The following is a 20,283-nucleotide window of genomic DNA, read 5'->3' on the forward strand; positions in this document are numbered from 1 at the left end:
CAATGTTTCAAATTGTAGGGAAATAGAGCCTAGGAAGTTTATTCATGGGCCCACGTAAAGGGAGTGTGTATTCTTGAAGTACGAATTTTATGAAAACTCAGCTTATGTAGTTATCCATGGGTTTGAAATCAACATTAGTTGGCATTTGAAGCTTAGCACACACCGGTGAGGTAAGCGTCCAGTCATCACGTAACCTTTTTGACGTCCACAAAGCCGCAAGCGTTCCTGGAGTTATAGGCTGAATTCTCTCCACTGGCTTGTTTGGGGACTGCTCTCCTCTAAGCTGTGTAGTGTATGCTCTGCTGCCGGGATGGATGATAGCTGATTCTGGACTCTTCAGGGCGGACTCCTTTCCAGACACTCATCTCCACCCTCAAGCCCACTCTTCTCTCTCCGTGGTCTGGGACCATCAGGATCAATTTCAGGGTTTTCTTTCTCCAGTGAGACTTGGCAGAACAGGTTTTAAAAGAAAAGGAGTCAGAGGAAGAGTACGAAGTAACTGTATTGTAAGAGCCCTGGTAAATGTCAGTACACCTCAGAAGCAACGACGAGCGCCGTATTTGGCAGTGGATGCCAGAGGGGAAGGGACCTCCAGATACACGCCCGACTCGCGGATCCCAACTGCCCGCCCTGGTCTCAGTCACGTGACGGGGGAGCGGCGCGCCGGTGGTGGCGACTATTGGCTGGCGGTGCGAGCGCGGGGTTTGATGGGAAGGAGGTGGCCGGGCCCAAAGCTCCGTCAGCGGCGGCTGCTGCCTGCTTCGGAAGCAGGCTGCCTGGTGGCCGCCGGAGCCGGCAGAGGTGGACGCCAGCGCCTGGCTCTGCCCGCTGCTTGAAGGTAGAGTGCTCCAATTGAGGACAGTTGGGAGGGCTCGGCAGAGGGGATGCGCGCTGAGCTTTTTCCTGGAAATACGCTCCCGGTTCCCGCGCTCGCCTCTTGCAGGCGCCTCCGCCCCTTGCCGAGTGGCCTAAGGGCTGTGGGGCGGCGGCTGCTCGAACTGCTGTCGGGCTGCGCCTTGACCCAACCTCGCTGCCTGGTCCCCTTAGTTTCCCAGCACAGTGGCAGGGGTGGCTCTGGAGTGGTAGAGGCCCCTTTCTGACCCCCCAGTGGGTGGTGGTTCCCCAGCTCCGTTCTCGGAGTTTCGGGTGGTGACTGGGTTGGGCTGAGCATCGGTTCTTTGGCCCATTTATGTCGTAGCGAAGAGGCAAAAGGTCCGGCGTTAAACTATCGCTGTGAGTGTTCTGCCCTTTCCTTTCCCTGAGTAATGCGGAGGCGCCACGAGTTGGAAAGATCGCGAGCGACCGAAAACTGTCAGTGTCATGCTGCTCGGCCCAGGCGTGCGGGCGTGGGTTAGGTGCTATTTAGAGAAGCCTCCAGCCGCTGTCCTTGTTTGAGGGTCGGTGGGGAGTAAAAGGGGTGGAGAGAAGGGCGTGGTTTCGTAGGTGCCACAGGCATGGCAGAAGAAGAGCATATCTAAACTGCCAATAGTTTTAATTCTTTAATATTGTGTATGGGGATTGAGAGAGAGTTGGGATTGGTCAACTCAGTTTTGCTGATGGTGCCCTCACAGCACTAAAACCTGTGATTCACTGTTTTCCGTGTTCTGCTTTTCCCAGTTGACTCCTGGTTTGTTGTTTCTAATGTCGACTGTTACCGCCTTTCTCTGGGGCCTGGGCAGCAGCGGTTTGTGTGGGTGTGAAGTCAGCTTGGTTACAGGCATATATTCAGATTGGCAGGGAATGCTAATCACTTGTCCTCAGCAGCCCCCATAGTTCCATTTTAGGAGGACTAAGTTGATTTTAAACACATTTTTTAAAAAAAGAGTGGTACATTTAAAATAAGAATTTTAAGTTTCTCTGTCATCTTCTGAGATCAATAGATGCTGTTACTAAATATACAGTGTTTATATATTATTAACTTGAAAGAGAATTTAAGAAAAGGAAGAAGGTATATGACTATCAAACGTATGATTTCATATAGAAGTCTTTCTAGTCAAATAGTCATTTTTTGGTAGTATTTAGTTCAGAGTGAACATTGACATACCATGAAGACCATAACTTCATTATCATATAATAAAAGTACTTTTAGAGGTGCTTCTTTACAGTAATTTTATTTTGAGCGATAAATATGGTGGTTCGGAATATTTCAGAATTGCCTTTTCAATTAGGATATTTGAAAGAGTTCTAAAACATGTCACTTTTAATCTTCAGTTGAATAGTGCAATATGTTATGGAGATACTGTTGATGGGAATTGAATAGTTTCTACTTGTTTGGAACTTGATAAACAAAAATTAAACTTCCTTTGCTGTTAAAGACCTACAAGGTTAAGGAAGAGTCTACAGAATATTTTGCTTTATATTTTTATTCTAGAGAAATGAGAGCAATACAATTTCAGCTAAAATACAAACTGTAATTTTGTTTTCCAATTATAAAACTATGAAACAGGTTCTTATAAGAACTTAGAAATATGTTCCATATGAGAAGTATTGTCTGTACTACATATACTTTCTGGTAATAGTAATAATAATGGCTACAATTTATTATGTACTTACTCTTTGTTGGATATTGTGCCAAATGATACATAATTTCATTTATACAACACTTCTATGAAGTGTAGGTATTTTCATCAGTTTATAAATGCAGAGACTGAGACTTAGGGAATTTAATTTATCCAAGATCACATAACTAATATGTGCTTGAGCCATATTTTGAATCCAGACCCTTTTTTCACCATTACTTTAATGTTAATTGAAGTGAGCTGAAAATTTAACAATAACATGCCCCAGAATTTTAAATTCTGACACCCAAAACTGAGTGTGAATAGCAATTAACAGAAAACATTTAAATAATAAAGGTGGGCATTATTATTCATGGAAAAACACAATAGCTCTTAAGGTCATGTCAGGTTCCATTGTGATATCAGAGTGGAAGAGCCTCTACCCATGTTCATGGAAGAGTTCTTGGGGTAAGACACCTGAGATTGAGCCATCTGTCCACTCAAGGGCAAAAAAATTCATTTGTGCTTCAGAAAGATATGCTAGCTTTTTGACTCCCATGCATTTTCCACATGTTGGAAGAGGGTCTAGAAAATAGTAAGAACCACAGCAGTCAGAATAGCAATTTGTATTGGGAAATCAGTAGTTGTCAGACACTGTTGTAAATACTTTAGAGTGCATAATGTCATTTTTGCCTTTCACCATTTAAGACGGTCCTTAACTATCCCTCTTTTGCAGATGAAGATACTGAGTAACTGTGAAGTTAAATAACTTATTTGCCCATGGTTTCATAGTAGCTAATGGGCTACAGGAATTGGAGTTAAGATGTTTGGGTGGGAAGGGGGAAAAAGTGTTTGAAAATAGAAGAGGTATGAAATTAAAGCTATAAAGAAATAGTTGATCTATTTAATTTTGTTATACTTTCTTACCTGTTAGAAAGTACTATGGTTACAGGTGCATTACCGTACATCAGTTTCTTTAACAAATTCCATAATTTGATAGGAAAATTACTGGAACAATAAGGGTTGACGAGTTCTTTGATTATGAACCTCAAAGCATGGATATGGCATTTAATGACTATTACCCTAATGTCATTTTAGAGGACAATTGTAAGCATAATCAATCCTCTGCTTCAAGGATCTTAAAGGTGAAGCTGTAGTTTGTTTCATTAGCACCACAACAATTCTCCAAGCAAATAATGTCAAAGTTGTATTAATTGCAATATTATGCATATCTTTCGTATACTTATCTAAAAAGTGATATGCAGTAAACAAGTAAAAGCAGTACTTGAAAACTTCTAGTATAGTTCTGCCCCTAGCTGGAGCTACATGATTTTGACAAATCATTTAGCTTCTCTACCGTGCAGTTTTAAGCATTCAAATAAAGGAATTAGGCTATATGAAGCACCGTACTAACACTGTCTCTTGTGTTTATAACTCACTTTCCACTTCAGTAGCTCTGTTACCAGCTATTTGAAAGTGTCAAAGGTACTTTTATACATTCAATATGTAAATTTCCAATCTAATCTATATAAAACAGTTTATTTCTGATTTTGTATTACTGGGAATAACTGGTTGCTTTATAATAAATAAAAACTAAAATGTTGTGTCTGGCTCTGCTACTTAACATCTTTGAGATCCTAGCAAACTACTTCCCTAGTCTGTTTCCTTATTTGTAAAATGGAGTCATGTTAGTATCTAGATGGTAAAATTCATGTAAAACATTTGTTTTAAGGCCTGCTAGAGATAAAATGTTTATCAAGTGTTTAACTGGTGTTATCATCATTAATTTCATATACTAAAAAAATCTGATTTGTGATGGCTACAAACTTAACTTGGAGTCATGTAGCTTTGTTATAAACCAAAATGTATATGTCAGTTGTGTACAAAATATTGTGCTAGACACCATGCATTAATTACAAAATAGAGGGGTGATGTATAGTTTCTTTTTTTTTATTTTAACCAATCAAAATGTTTTATGTCAACTCATGATAAGACATATAAAAGGACCCAGTACACAAATAAAAGCTCCACAAGCAATGGATGATGTATAGTTTTAAGAGATTCATCTACCCTCCCCGATCACCTTTCTTGGTGATTATTTTTAGCATCTTAAGATTTTAAGATACGGTTTTCTTAACTCAGAAATTTATATATACTTTTATTCATTAGAATTCCTGAATTTCTTCCAACTGCATTTTAGAAATTTGAATACTGAATTAATATGGAATGATTAATAATAATTAGATTGCAACTTAACTGTGGCTTTTGATATTCATTATATTTATAAACTTTAGATGTTTTCAGGATAGATATAGGTATTTCTGTTCCTAAAAAAATCACTTTGTGAAAGTATTTAAAAATTATGCTCTTTGTTACTTCTCTAACCGAGAAAGTCCAAGGTAGGTATGCCTCATGTTAATTCCAATCTATAAATAATGTTGCAGAGTGAGTGTACTTAGTTGAAAGTGACATTATTTAGTGATTACATTTATGGTTTAAAAAATGTGTAAGAATTATGGCCTAACTTTTTTGTGTGGAAATGAAGTAGTTTTATACATTGACAGACTACTGGTGTAATATGTAACCTGGTAAAAATATGTAAGTTTGAAAGTATACTTTACTCTTTCAATTTAAGAGAATAAAAGTTTATATAGTTATTGATTGGTAAATTGATTAATAATGTAATATTGCTGATACATTTTCATACATATCATAAAATTATAACACATTAGACAGTCATAGAAAAACAACTGGAAGAAGGGGATATACAGCTAGCTGACGTGAAGGTCAACTAACTTGAGGGACTTAGACAAAATTTCAGAGAAAAATGTTTATTTGGGTGTTGAAAAGTAGTGAACAGACCAGAAGTCTGAAGATAGAGTGGTTTTGGGCCATGTTTCTTCTGAGCAATGTGCAAATCACTAAACCTTTTTTCATTTAATTTTCTCATCTGTAAAATGTTAATAATGAAGATTATCCTGAGCAAAGTGGTACCATTATTAATTCTAATTTACAGAAATGAAAGTTAAGGCTCAGAAACATTAAGCGATTTGCTCAGGGTCACAGTTAGCCTTGTCACCCTTATTTTCTTACTCAAAATTCCATTTGCTTTCTATTATTGCTTGTGAGGTGATGTTATTCTAAACGTTGTAAAATATCCCTTATTCCAAATAACTAGTTTCGATGGGACATAGCTGAATGGTAGAAATGGTTGTATTTAAGCTTGTAGAATGAAAGTTGTAAGTAAAACTTTTCTTACAAGAACAACATAGGAGTCTTACTTTAAAGAATAGAAAATTGCAAAGTAGTAAGAATATACACTTCTAAAATGCCTTGCCATTTAAAAAGCCTTTCTAGTTTTATTTTCACTTTTAAATATATCCTGGCTTGGAAGAAAGGATCTCATAAAAGGTAGACTCTATCCCAAAACTGTTTGAATTAAAATTTCATGTAATGGAGTCCAAGGAAATTAATATTTTATAGTATTTTAGGCAGTATTGCAACAGTTACATTTTATAGTGGGTATGCTGTATGTATAACTTAAAATTTTTAAATACTTGCTTTATTTCTAGCTGTGAATTCCTTTGGACAATTGATGATATTTATCACTGTGCCCAGTTTCTACAAATAAAAGATGGGTGGATTATTTTCTCGATGGAGGGTAAGCTACTCTTCTTTACAGCCTATTCTTAGTTTAATATAAAAGTGTCACGTAATGCTATATTTGTAAAAGTCTCCTTTGTAGTGTAGACTTAAGTAGTAGTAAGATATTATCCCTAACTCTATTTAATTTTTTTCTTCCTTATGAATTAGTTTTTTATTTGGACTGTAATAGTTCTTCTTGCTATATAGGTGTTTAATGTATCAGTTCAATAGAATTATTTCACTTTGACTTATGAATTATTTTTATTTCTCTCTATAGGTATTTGTATACAAATGGCTATCTTTTCTTGTTTTCTTCTCATACTGCCTAAATTTCAATCTTTGAAATGTTTTGAAGTATGGTTACAATTAAGTACTTTTTTGTACAATACTCATGTTTTTATAGGCTGTATGTTCCAGCCTAAAGCTTTTCACAAATATTTACTGAAGTCACACTAAATATTCTTTGAGAAATTATAGGTTTAACAGAATTAAAAATGCAGTTTGATTTTATCGATTAGGCCTTTAGAGGAAGTATTTAGAGCTAGACAATGTAAAATATATTGATAAATGCTTTTTTCTAATATAAGAGGAGATAATGTAGTTTTGAACCAACTACTATGCTTATTTTTTTACTCCTTTTTACCATAGTAATGGAATCTAGCAATACTTAGTACATGATCTAGTTTTTGGACTACCTCTGGGACTGCTTTGTTTTGAATCGGCATTATATTAACCTCCACTCCTCTTTAAAACCTTATTACTATTCTGTCTGAGGATCAAATTTATCTATTCTTCCTTTGTCTTTCTTGTTAGGCTGAACCATATGAAATTGCCAATATCCAACAGCTTTGACTTACATAAACAGCAATTTCATATGGTTCAACCTAATGTTAACAACTCTTGTGGGAACTAAAATGAATTGATATTCATTACCTCTTACATTGTTGAGTATATAATTGGTAAATATTTTCTCAAGTGTTATATGAGCCATTTTGGCCGGTTTTTATTCTTTGTGGTATAAAAATATCTGACAAACAAGCTCTGCTATAATGGAGTATTCTTAGATGCTATTTTAAAATCTGCTCTTCAGAGAAGTATCTTAGGAATTCAGAATGAAGTTAGCCTATTGATTTTGACTTCCAGGTCCTAAGTGAACTTTTAGCAATAGCAAATCAGATCATCTTCAGTTTTGAATTTTTTAATACTTGAATTCTTTTGAATAGTCATATCTAAGAAACTTTTTCTTAGAAGAAAATTTGTTTTTTTCTATAAAAATGTATTTTATTGGGGTTAAGAATGGTAGAAATTGAGCTATCAGAGTTGAAAGTACTAAGTAGGAAAATGTTTATTTAATCTTATGTTCTGTTTATAATTGTAGTTTTTATTCAAATCTAAATCTCATTTATAAATGAATAGGAATACATTCTGCTTGACAGCATTTGAAAAAAATTTATTTTGGATTAAAATATTATAATGTAAATCAAATTGTTTCTAAGTTTGCAGTAACAAGTTTTAATGCTGTCTCTTATTTCTGTAACAGACAAAACCTTCGACAGTGGAAGTTCTGGAAAATATAGAAAAGGTATGTTCTTTGGCTCTGGGGTGTTTTAAATCATCTTAGGTGTTATATAAATATTATTTTAGTATATATTATTTTTGAGATTCGATCTGTTACGAATTTAGATCCATATGTTTTTGGATGATATAGAATAAGTCTGAGAACTTTAATGTTGCATGATCTCAAAAAAATCCAACATCAGTGACTTATGAAGTCTGTATCAAGTAATAGAGCCTGTTAGAATGAAATTAGATCTACTGAGTGTTGTGAATCAATGTTACAGATAGGATAAAGTAGTTCATAAAATAATTTGCAACAATTTTTATCAGTTGGCAAACTTGACAGCTTTTTATTCTTTCTGTCATTACCAAAAATGGTTATTTTTGGGAATTTGAGAGTGATAAGTAAGTTGAAATAACTTAGTATGGATCACTGTTTCAAGTTTTATTAATTCTTTTTGTAGTTAATATTTTTTTAGGGTATACAGGGAGAAGTATTACTTGTTTGACTTAAATACTGTTTATTGATGCCAGTTTCATACCTCTGATCTTTGCAAATTGTTAAGTTAAAAATAGTATCTTAATTTTGTATTTAAAAAGCAGTTTGTAAAAATAGGCATTTTCATATATTTGAAACTTTAGTTTTGGTTTTCTTTTTCATATTATGTTCTGTTTTAAATATTAAGCTGTTATATTTCATTGAATTTTAAGAGTTATTTCTATGTGAAGTTCTTCCTATGTAAAGGTCTTTCTCTCTAGCATGTTGAAAGTTGTTAACATTTTTATTTCCTTATGAACTTTGAGATTTAATAATATAGAACAATTTTTTCTTAACAGGAAATTCAAGTATTGGAAGAATTTAGGGAAAAAAATCAGAGATTACAAAAATTATGGGTTGGAAGATTAATTCTCTACTCTTCAGTTCTTTATCTGTTTACATGTTTAATTGTATACTTGTGGTATCTTCCTGATGAACTTACGGCGAGACTTGCCATGACACTCCCATTTTTTGCTTTCCCACTGATGTAAGTAAATTGTTCTTTTTGTTGACTTTTCCCCTTCTGACCAGATATTTTTAATGTATTCAGTCTCTTTTAGTATGAAATAGTAATTTCTCAGATTGAATAAATTTGCATTTTTTTTTGCAGTTTAAAAAATATTTCTTTAAAAAAGTAAAACAATTGTTTTAAGTCTTTACTTACAGCCCAGCATACCTGAGGAATATAACCCAGTGACATTGAAAATAATGGCTCTGTATCACAATCTTTTGTGGTTCTCTAAGAGATGGTCCTGCTCCCCTAGGGGTATTAGGCAAGGAGTGGGCATTTCCAATTGTGGGTAGTGGCAAGTAAAAGAAAAAGAACAACTGCTTCAGTGATTCTGAGTATATTCTACTCATCCCGCCTCTTTTCCCCTCTTTTCGATCACTGCTATAAAGCAACTGACCCTGATAGAGACAGTTTAATATTTAGTATTTCACCAGAGGTGTGCTGTGATGGACAATTTTGAGAGACAATTGAATAAAAAATGTGTTCATTCAGTCAAAAATCATTTTGGTACTGTTTATGGGTACCAGTTGTGTAGACATTGTATTATAATGGCATAAGGTACACAGAAATAAAAAAAAATCCCTGTAGATCTTTGACTGCATACATTAATAAGTGTGATGAATATTATGAAAGAGAAGTGCCAGATGCTATGCGAGCATTTAATAGGGGCCCTAACACAGCCTGGGGTGGAGGTGGGGTTCAGGGAAGGGTCTTTGTATTCATTTTCTATTGTTGCCACAAGTTTAATAGCTAAAACAATATCCATTTATTATATCATAGTTGTGTAGGTCAGAAGTCCTGACTGGGTTCTCTGCTTAGGATCTCACAGGCCTAAGTCAAGGTTATCAGCTGGCCTGGGGTCTTACCTGGAGTCTCTGGGGGAGCAGTATTCTCCTAGGCTCAATCAGGTTGTTCACCAACTTGTGCTGCATTTCTCTGACCTCCTATTCTGTCCTCAGCCAGAAGAAAGCTCTGCTTTTAAGAACTTATCTGATTATATCAGACCCACCAGGATAATCTCTCCATCTTAAAAATCAACTGATACTTAATAATAATACTTAATCATATCTGCAAAGTTCCTTCATATCAGTGCCTAGATTACTGTTTGATTATATAAACAGAGGATCTAAACAGGGAACAACATGAGGAGGATTTGGTGAGTCACAGGTTTGCTGATCCAAAATACCTGTATTCTTCCCAGGTAGAGCTGCCAAGTGGGATGGTTAAGCAGTATGAAGCTAAGGAGAGGAGTTTGAATGGGAGATATAAATTTAGGATTTGGCAGTTAATAAATGTTAATCAGCCATCATCTATTCATTCAGTAAATATTGGATACCTTCAGTATATTGTGTATTGAGCTAGACCCTAGTGATTGATAAAGTAATGGCAAGATCTTTGCCCCTCATGGGGTTTACCTTATGTTGGGCTTGGACAGACAAAAAATGAGAGACATGTAAATAAACATAGTTAAGAGAGAGTTAAGTGCAATGAAAAAATAAACAGGATGATGCAATAGAGAGGGATTATCTACTTTAGGATGGTCCAAGAAGACCTTTTTTGAGGAGGTGGTATTTGAGTTGATAGCTAAATTATGAAAAAGAACTAGCATGGAAAGACTTGGAATTTATGGAAAGTGTTTACATATATGCTATAAAATAGCATATATATCCATAGAGAGATGTAGGAAAGGATTATCCTCTAAATATTAATGGTAATTCTATGTGGTATGATTTTAAGTAGTTATTTCTTTCCATATACTTTTTGGTATTGTTTTGAGTTTTTTAATCAATGTGTTCTTCAAATCCTAAAAACCAAAACAGAAGTCCAAGAGTTGAGGGAAGATCAACTAAGAAGAGGGGACAGAAAATGCAAAGGCTAAAGTAGTTGAGAGCATGATTTATTCTAGGGTCAAGAAGGTAGGTATATGTGGAGTGTGTGATGGTTGGAAAGAGTGATAACAAGGTGAGCTCGCAGAATCAGGCAGGATGTAGATAGTGGAGGGTCATGGTGAGGAATTTGAATTTCATTTTGGGTGAAATGGTAAGCTTGTAAAGGTTTTAGTCAAAGAATGGCATGAGATTTAAGTTAAGAGGATCACTTGTGCTGCCTTGTGGAGACTGAATAAGAGGACAGTGTATAAATAGCTCAGCTAGCAGGCTGTTGTAGAAATTTAAAGATGAAGATGGATTGGACTTCTCAATTTAGTGGTGGAGATGAATAGATAACTTGGAGATATTTTGAATGTAAAACAGACAACTTGAAGGGAGGGAATGGGAGGTAAAGGGAAAGAAGGAATCAGGGTGATATTTAGGTTTTTTGGTTTGACATTTGGCAGGGGTGGGATCTTTTTCTTTGGGACTACTATAGTAAACATTTTTTATTTGTTTAGTGTTTAGTGTTAGGTATATTTTTAAATTCAGTTTGATCTACTGTTTTCAGAAGGAAACTTTATTATCCTTCCTGTATCTTCCTGCCTGTTTTGCGTCACCTGCATCTAGTTTTTCTTGGCTTGTTAAGCTACAGAACCATTTCTCACTTTGTCTCATTCACATTTGTGACCTGGTTCTCAACTGCTGCAGCTTGTATTTCAGTGAGCTCTTCGCTTTTGGAAGAGTAGACCAGTTATCCAACAAAGAATAGAATTGTCCTTCAGATTGATGACAATCAAAAAAGCATGAAATAAAATACACAATGTGAAAGTGAGTGCTGTATATAGAAGGAAGACTTACCACAGGACATTTTCTTTTGTGTGTAATGTGATCTATTGCCTAGGCTTATCCCTGGACTTTTTTCTTTTGGAAACAGTTTATGTAAAGAAATAGAGGCAGAAAGAGCATTATAATGTATTGCTTTGTACTGATCACTGTCTACATTGATTATAAAGCTTAAAAATCTATGTAATAACTGCAAAAAATGACTGCTTATCACTGCATTCCAAGTTTCCCCAATGCCTTTACTGGACAGAGAGGTTTTATGGATTGAGGACTGAGCATATATTGCATAATCATAACTATTCCAAAAACTTGTATAACTATTTCATAATCATAACTATTCCAAAATCTTTTATGGTAGAATATCAATACTCTATATAGGATGCTTTGAGATTTTATTTGTCTTCTTTTCAGGATGTAATACAGAGGAACTTGGAGTGATTCCAACCTATTGTTTTTCTGCCTTTCAGATTCAATAATATATTTATATCCCTCTGAAATTGAAATTATAATTTAAATGCTAAACATATTTCATAGGAGTCATTAAGGCTGTGCTCCATAGTGAGGGAAGGTTTGGGTGGCATTATGCATTGCCTTGGGAGTAGGTTCATTTTCTAAGAGTGAACAACCATTAAGCTTTATCTCTATCCTTAACTAACTCTACAAGCAATCTTATAGACTTCTACTCCTGGATATCTTATTCTGACAGATTATAACTTTATAGAAGTTCCAGTCTCTAGAATGGGATGATCTAAATAATCTAAAGATTATTTCAGAAACTGTTAGCATAAAATATAGCACTTCCAAGAGGATTTCGCCATATTTTCCCTGCGTGTCTGTGTTTGCCTCTTAATGGGGTTGTGGGGGAAAAATTTAAGCAAAGGAATTGAGAAAGGTGTCCTTGTTTCTTATGTTTTCTTGTCTTTCTGCTTAAATTGAAAGCCGTTTGCGGATAGGGCTTTGATCTTAAACATTTTTATGCCTATCCCTCCCCCTCCTTCCAAATAACTCATAATAGCTATTTCCTCAATCCAGCTAGGTTGATAAACATAATTTGTAACTTTAGAGGAAAGTTAAACATTTGTTTCATGGTACTGCTAAGAATATAAAGTATTTCTCATCAACTATAGTGGCTTTCAAAGGAGAAGGTATCTGTGAACATCTCTTGATACTCAGGGAGCATACTTTTAGTTTTGGTAGCATTTTGCAAGCATCTCTTTTCCAATATTGTTAGATATTTAAATATTGGTAGATATTCACTTGGCAGATTTTTGCACTTAAAGAACTATTGAACTGAGACATAATTCAGAGACAAATCCTATCCTTGAATGGGATAACTCAGATTGTAATGAGAACAGTTCACCCTAAATTCATCTAAAAATGTGTGCTCACAATAAAAATACCAACAATACTTTAAAAATCTTGGCACACTTACTCTGTAATTTTAATGGAAAAATAAGCGCATAAGAATAATTTTGAAAATTCTAAAAAAGGAGAGGGAGGAGAAGAAGAGGTCTATAAGCCATCAAATGCATAATAAAACTTCATTAATTTAAAGCTGGATATAGTCTTTAAAGAGAGAAACAGACCAAAGAAAGGGATATAAGAATCCAGAAATAAATCCCAAAAGGGTTTTTATGTATTTTTTTTTAATATATGATAAAGATAACACTTCAAATCATTGGGGGAAAATTGTGTTGAATTATATATATAAAAAAAAAGATAAAAAAAAAATTAAAAGAAAAGAAATTAGGCAGAAATGGCCCCCTTCCATCCCAAAGTTAGACTTGGGAGAAACAGCATTGATAAGTGTGCGTGGACATGTAGCAATGCAGTCAGATCTTGTTTTTCACTCTCTTAAGTTAACTCATAATTACAACTGTTGACTGGTTATCTTATAGGGTTAAGTCCCAAAGCTTGTGAGTCAAACGCATTTGACAAAGCAGAAAAGTTTGTACTAAATAGATAAACTATTATTAAAACTCAAAAGATGATAAAATAAAGTAAAGCTTGATTTCTGCCTTATTCCTTATACCAAAACAAATCCTTGCTATTTGTCTGAATGTGAAGGTAATTCTTGCTCAAGCCTTTGATGGTTAAATAAATGGACAAAATAGTCTACATAGTTATAAATATTGAGACCCATATGTCTTTTTATTTTTAACTTGGTATATTACTAATCTCATCTGTAAACATTTCAATAAATTGGATAGGATTTATGTGGTTGGAAGGAGAATAAGTTTGGCAGAAAGGATGAAAAGTAAAAAGTGCTTCACATATGAAGGTTGGTGGAAAACCATCATGGGTTTATGGAATGTTAATCCTTTAGTGTAAAGTATGAGGAAGGTTTGATTATATTTGTTAATTTTTAGGTATTCTATATTTTAACTTTTAGCATTTTTACCTTGGTACAGTAAATCACTGAATATTAAGGACTAAAAATGTTCACTGTATTTAAAGTGTGGTTCTTTTATATTCAGGCTCCAAGTATTTCCTATTAATACACCTTTATACATTTTTTAAAATTAAAGTTTCATTGATATACAATCTTACAAAGTTTCACATGAACAGCATTGTGGTTTCAATGTTCACGCATATTATCAAGTCCTCACCTCCCCACCTCCCATTGCAGTCACTGTCCATCAGTGTAGTAAGATGCTAATAGACTCATTACTTGTCTTCTCTGTGCTGTACTGCCTTTACTACCTTCCTTGTGACTTACCTATATTGTGATGGCTAATTATAGTGCATTCCCTTTAATCCCTTTAATCTCCTTCTCGCTCTCTTCCCAGCACCCACAGACCTTGGAGTCTGTGAGTCTGCTGCTGTTTTATTCCTTCAGTTTTGCTTTGTTGTTATAATCCACAAATGAGGGAAGTCATTTGGTACTTGTCTTTCTCCACCTGGCTTGATGGACACTTAGGTTGCTTCCATATTCTTGGCTATTGTAAACAGTACTGTGATAAACATAGGATTACCTATGTCTTTTTGAATCTGTGACTTTGTTTTCTTTAGGTAAATTCCTAGGAGCGGAATTCCTGGGTCAAATGGTATTTCTATTTTTAGTTTTTTGAAGAATCTCCATATTGCTTTCCACAATGGTTGAACTAATTTATATTCCCACCAGCAGTGTAGGAGGGTTCTCCTTTCTCCACATTCTCCTCAGCATTTATTGTTTCTTATCTGTTGGATGTTGGCTGTCCTAACTGGTGTGAGGTGATATCTCATTGTGGTTTTAATTTGCATTTCCCTGATAATTAGCGACGTGGAGCATCTTTTCACGTGCCCGTTGGTCATCTGAATTTCTTCTTTGGAGAAGTGTCTTTTCAGATCCTCTGCCCATTTTTTAATTGGGTTATTTGTTTTTTGGGTGTTGAGGTATGTGAGTTCTTTATATATTTTGAATGTTAAACCCTTATCAGATAAATTGTTTGTGAATATATTCTTCCATACTGTAGGATGCCTTTTTGTTCTGCTGATGGTGTCCTTTGCTGTACAGAAGATTTTTAGTTTAATGTAGTCCCATTTGTTCATTTTTGCTTTTGTTTCCCTTGCCCGAGGAGATGTGTTCAGGAAAAAGTTGATCATATTTATATTCAAGAGATTTTTGCCTATGTTTTCTTCCAAGAGTTTTATGATTTCATAACTTAGATTCAGGTCTTTGATCCATTTCGAGTTTACTTTTGGGTGTGGAGTTAGACAATAATCCAATTTTTTTCTCTTATATGTAGCTGTCCAGTTTTGCCAACAGCATTTGTTGAAGAGGCTGTTTTTCCCCAGTTGTATATCCATGGCTCCTTAATTGACCATATAGGTGTGGGTTTGTATCTGGGCTCTTTATTCCGTTTCATTGATCTGTGGGTATGCTACTGTGCCAGCACCAAATTGTTTTGATTACTGTGGCTTTGTAGTAGAGTTTGGAGTTAGGGAGTGTAATTCTCCCAGCTTTGTTCTTCCTTCTCATAATTGCTTTGGCTATTTGGGGTCTTTTGTTGTTTCATAGGAATTTCAGAACTATTTGTTCTAGTTCTAAATGCTGTTGGTATTTTGACAGATATTGCATTGAATCTGTAGATTGCTTTAGGCAGGATGGCCATTTTGATAGTATTAATTCTTCCTATCCATGAGCACAGGATGTATTAACATTTATTGGTGCTGTCTTTAATTTCTCTTATTAGTATCTTGTAGTTTCAGGGTATAGGTCTTTCACCTCCTGGGTTGCGTTTATTCCTAGGTGTTTTATTCTTTTTAATGCAGTTGTGAATGGAGTTGTTTTCCTGATTTTTCTTTCTGCTAATTCATTGTTAGTATATAGGAATGCAACAGATTTCTGTGTAGTACTTTTGTATCCTGAAACTTTGCTAAATTCATTTATTAGTTTTCATAGATTTTTGGTGGAATATTTAGGGTTTTCTATATATAATATGTCATCTGCAAACAGTGACAGTTAACTTCTTCCTTACCAATCTGGATGTCTTTTATTTCTTTGTGTTGTCTGATTGCTGTAGCTAGGACCTCCTGTACTATGTTGAATAAAAATGGTGAGAGTGGGCATCCTTTTCTTGTTCCCAATTGTAGAGGAAAAGCTTTCAGCTTTTTGCTTTTAAGTATGATGTTGCTGTGGGTATGTCATATATGGCCATATATGTTGAGTTACCCTCTATAACCATTTTGTTGAGTTTTTATCATGAATGGATGTTGAATTTTGTCAAATTCCTTTTCAGCATCTATTGACATGATCATGTGAGTTTTGTCCTTTTTGTTTATATGGTGTATGAAGTTGATGGGTTTTTGAATATTGTACCATCCTTGGATCCCTAGAATAAATCCCACTTGGTCATGATGGATGATCTTTTTGATGTGTTTTTTAATTCAGTTTTCTAATACTGTGTTGAGTATTTTTGCATCTATGTTCATCAGGGATATTGGTCTATAATTTGTTTTTTCTGTGGTGTCTTTGTCTGGTTTTAGTATTTGAGTGATGCTGGTCTCATTGAGTTTGGAAGCATTCCCTCCTGTTCTACTTTTTTGGAAAACTTTGAGGAGGATGGATATTATCTCTTCTTTAAATGTTTGATAATATTCAGCTGTGAAGCCATCTGGGTCAGGAGTTTTGTTTTTAGGTAGTTATTTGATTACCAGGTGGATTTCATTGCTGGTAATTGGTCTGTTCAGATTTTCTGTTTCTTCCTGGGTCAGTCTTGGAAGGTTGTATTTTTCTAGAAAGTTGTCCATTTCTTCTAGGTTATCATGTTACCATACAATTTTTCATAGTAGTCTCTCATAATTCTTTGTGTTTCTTTGGTGTCCATAGTGATTTTTCCTTTCTCATTTCTGATTCAGTTTATATGTATAGACACTCTTTTTTTCTTGATAAGTCTTGCTAGGGGTTTATTTTATTTTCTCAAAAAACCAGCTCCTGCTTTCATTGATTCTTTCTATTGTTTTATTCTCAATTTTATTTATTTCTGCTCTAATCTTTAGTATGTCACTCCTTCTACTGATTTTGGGCCTCATTTGTTGTTCTATATGTTCTATATGTTGTTCTGTATGTTAGCATATAGATTTTCATAGTATTCTCTCATAATTCTTTATATTTCTGTGGTGTCCGTAATGATTTTTCCTTTCTCATTTCTTATTCTGTTTATGTGTGTACATTCTCTTTTTTTCTTGATGAGTCTGGCTAGGGGTTTATCTATTCTGTTTATTTTCTCAAAGAACCAGCTCCTGGTTTCATTGATTCTTTTTATTATTTTATTCTTCTCAATTTTATTTATTTCTTCTTTGATCTTCATTGTGTCCCTCCTTCTACTGACTTTGGGCCTCATTTGTTGTTCTTTTTCTAGTTTCATTAACTGTGTGTTTAAACTGTTCATTTGGGATTGTTCTTCTTTCTTGAGGTAAGCCTGTTATTCGTATATTCTTTCCTCTTAAAACAGCCTTAGCTTCATCCAGAGCTTTTGGGCTCTTGAGTTGTTGTTTCATTTGTCTCTATATATTGCTTGATCTCTGTTTTATTTTGGTTGTTGATCTGTTGATTATATAGGAGCATGTTGTTAAGCCTCCATGTGTTTGTGAGCTTTTTTGTTTCCTTTGTGTAATTTCTAGTTTCATACCTTTGTGGTCTGAGAATCTGGTTGGTACAATTTCACTCTTTTTGAGTTTACTGAGACTCTTTTTGTGGCCTAGTATGTGATCTATTCTGGACAACATTCTGTGTACACTTGAGAAGAATGTGTATCCTACTGTTTTTGGGTGGAGTGTTCTGTAGATGTCTGTTAGGTCCATCTGTTCTAATATGTTGTTCAGTGCCTCTGTCTCCTTACTTATTTTCTGTCTGTTTGATCTGTCCTTTGGAGTGAGTGGTGTGTTGAAGTCTCCTCAAATAAATGCATTGCATTCTGTTTCCTCCTTTAATTCTGTTCGTATTTGTTTCACATATGTAGGTGCTCCTGTGTTGGGTGCATAGATATTTATAATTGTTATATCTTCTTGTTGGACTGACCCCATTATCATTATGCAATGTCCTTCTTTGTTTTGAAATCTGTTTTGTCTGATACAAGTTCTGCTACTCCTGCTTTTTCTCCCTATTATTTGCATGAAATATCTTCCATCCCTCCTTCACTTTTAGTCTGTGTATGTCTTTGGGTTTGAAGTGAGTCTCTTGTAGGTAGCATATAGATGGGTCTTGTTTTTTTATCCATTCTGTAGCTCTCTGTCTTTTGATTGGTGCATTCAACTCAATTTACATTTAGGGTCACTATCGATAAATATGTACTTATTGACATTGTGGATTTTAGATTTGTGCTTACTAAAGGTTCAAGGGTAGTTTCCTTACTATCTAACAGCCTGTCTTAACTCATTATGCTATTTCAAACACAATCTCAAGGTCCTTTTTTTTCTCTCCTTCTTTCTCCACTCTTACTAATTTAGGTGTCATATTCTGTACTCTTTGTGTATCCCTTGACTGGCTTTGTAAGTAGTTGATTTAATTTTGCATTTGTTTAGTAATGGGTGTACTTCCTTTACTGTCATTTTATTTTCTCTAGTGACAGCTATTTAGCCTTTAGAGTGCTTCCATCTATAGCAGTCCCTTTAAGATACACTGTAGAGACAGTCTCTAGGTGGTGAATTCCCTCAATTTTTATCTGGAAAGTATTTAATCTCTGCTTCAAATTTTTAAATGTTTTCATTTAAAACATTCTTATCTTGCCAAATAAGAGTATTCTTGGTTGGAGGCCCTTTAGTTTCATTGCATTAAATATCTCATGCCAGTTCCTTCTGGCTTGTAAGGTTTCTGCTGAGAAGTGTGCTGATAGTCTGATGTGCTTTCCTTTATGAGTGATCTTTTTTCTCTCTCTGGCTGCTTTCAGTACTCTCTCCTTGTCCTTGATCTTTGCCATTTTAATTATTATATATCTTGGTGTTGTCTTTCTAGGGTCCCTTGGTGTTGGGAGATCTGTGCATTTCCATGGCCTGAGAGACAATTTACTTTCCCAGACTGGGGATTTTTTTTCAGCAATTATTTCCTTAAATACCCTTTCTATCCTTTTTTCTCTCTTTTCCTCTTCTGGTACCCCTATAATGAAAATATTGTTCTGTTTGGATTTGTCACACAGTTCTCTTACTATTCTTTCATTCCTAGAGATCCTTTTTTCTCTCTGCTTCAGCTTCTTTGTTTTCCTGTTCTCTAATTTATATTTCATTTACTGTCTCCTCTACCTCATCTAAACTACTTTGAAATCTCTCCATTGTATGTTTCATTTCAGATACTGTATTTTTCAAAGTTTCTATTTCTTTGTTGAAGTCTTCCCTGAGATTTTGAATATTTTTCTGTAGCTCTGTGAGCATGTTTATGACTTTTATTTTGAAATCTTTATCAAGAAGATTGGTGATTTCAGTTTCTCTGAGCCCTCTTTCTGGCTTTTTTTTCCCCTGTAGTTTTGTTTGGACCAAATTCCTTTGCCATTTCATTTTTCTTTTTAGTGTCCCTATGGAATAATAACTTTGTGTTGGCGGTGTCTTCTAGTGCCCAGAAGGTCTACTCTCTGGAGCTGCCAAGCACCTGCAGCAGTGGATGGGGTCGCAGGCAGCAGGAACAAGTGCCTGCTGGCAGGGCAGAGCTCAACTGGGAGGGTTTTCTGCCTTCCTGGCTGTAACCCCTGCCTCCACTGCCAGATCCATTGGCTGGAGTGTGCAGGGAGGAGCCTCCTTGCTACACCCCGATAGCTGCCATAGGTGGGGTCAACGCTCCAGCTGGCCTGGCAGGATGGCAAGGGGCAGCAGGTGAGTGGTACTGGTGCCTGCCGAGAGGAAGGAGTGGCAGTTTGTGTTCAACAGTGGGGAACCTGGGGCTGCGTTGCTAGCCAGGGGGATGGAGCACTCTGAATCTCCTGAGAGTTCGCAACCTGTTCGGCAGAGCATGCTGGGGTGATTTTGTCCACCTACCCTTTCTCCTGGGCAGTGAGCGCTGTGTAATTTTTGTACCTTTAGCACCCCTCTTGATACTGGGAACTCTTTGAAACCGCCCACTTTTCTTTTGTCACAGGGGCACAATTTTTACATACCTGTTTTCCACAGGCAGCTGGTATGTCAATCTCCAAGTATTCTGCCTGTCTTTGCTTTCCACTCCACTAATCTCCAGAGCAGCCTGTACTGTGGGTTTGTGCACCCAGAGCATATCTCCAGGGCTGGGTATTCAGCAGTCCTGGGCATCTGTTCCCTCCCTGCTCCAATTCTCTTCCTCCCGCTTTTGGGCTGGGGTGGGAGGAGGGCTTGAGTCCGGCCGGATCGCAGCATTATCACAGCATTGCTAATTTGCCC

General features: G+C 35.7%; 1 protein-coding gene across 1 annotated transcript in view; it reads left to right on the forward strand.

Moving 5' to 3' along the window:
• The first annotated feature begins 690 nt into the window (after positions 1 to 690).
• Positions 691 to 20,283, forward strand: part of LNPK (lunapark, ER junction formation factor) — a 93,685-nt gene continuing 74,092 nt past the window's right edge. Inside the window, exons 1-4 of the mRNA XM_036879426.2 lie at positions 691 to 838; positions 6,071 to 6,159; positions 7,684 to 7,725; positions 8,538 to 8,725. Of these exons, the coding sequence (XP_036735321.1) occupies positions 6,133 to 6,159; positions 7,684 to 7,725; positions 8,538 to 8,725 (257 nt within the window). The 5' untranslated portion in view covers positions 691 to 838; positions 6,071 to 6,132. The remainder of the gene's footprint in view (positions 839 to 6,070; positions 6,160 to 7,683; positions 7,726 to 8,537; positions 8,726 to 20,283) is intronic.

The sequence above is a fragment of the Manis pentadactyla genome, chromosome 6 (assembly GCF_030020395.1).
Source record: "Manis pentadactyla isolate mManPen7 chromosome 6, mManPen7.hap1, whole genome shotgun sequence".
Classification (NCBI taxonomy): Eukaryota; Metazoa; Chordata; class Mammalia; order Pholidota; family Manidae; genus Manis; species Manis pentadactyla.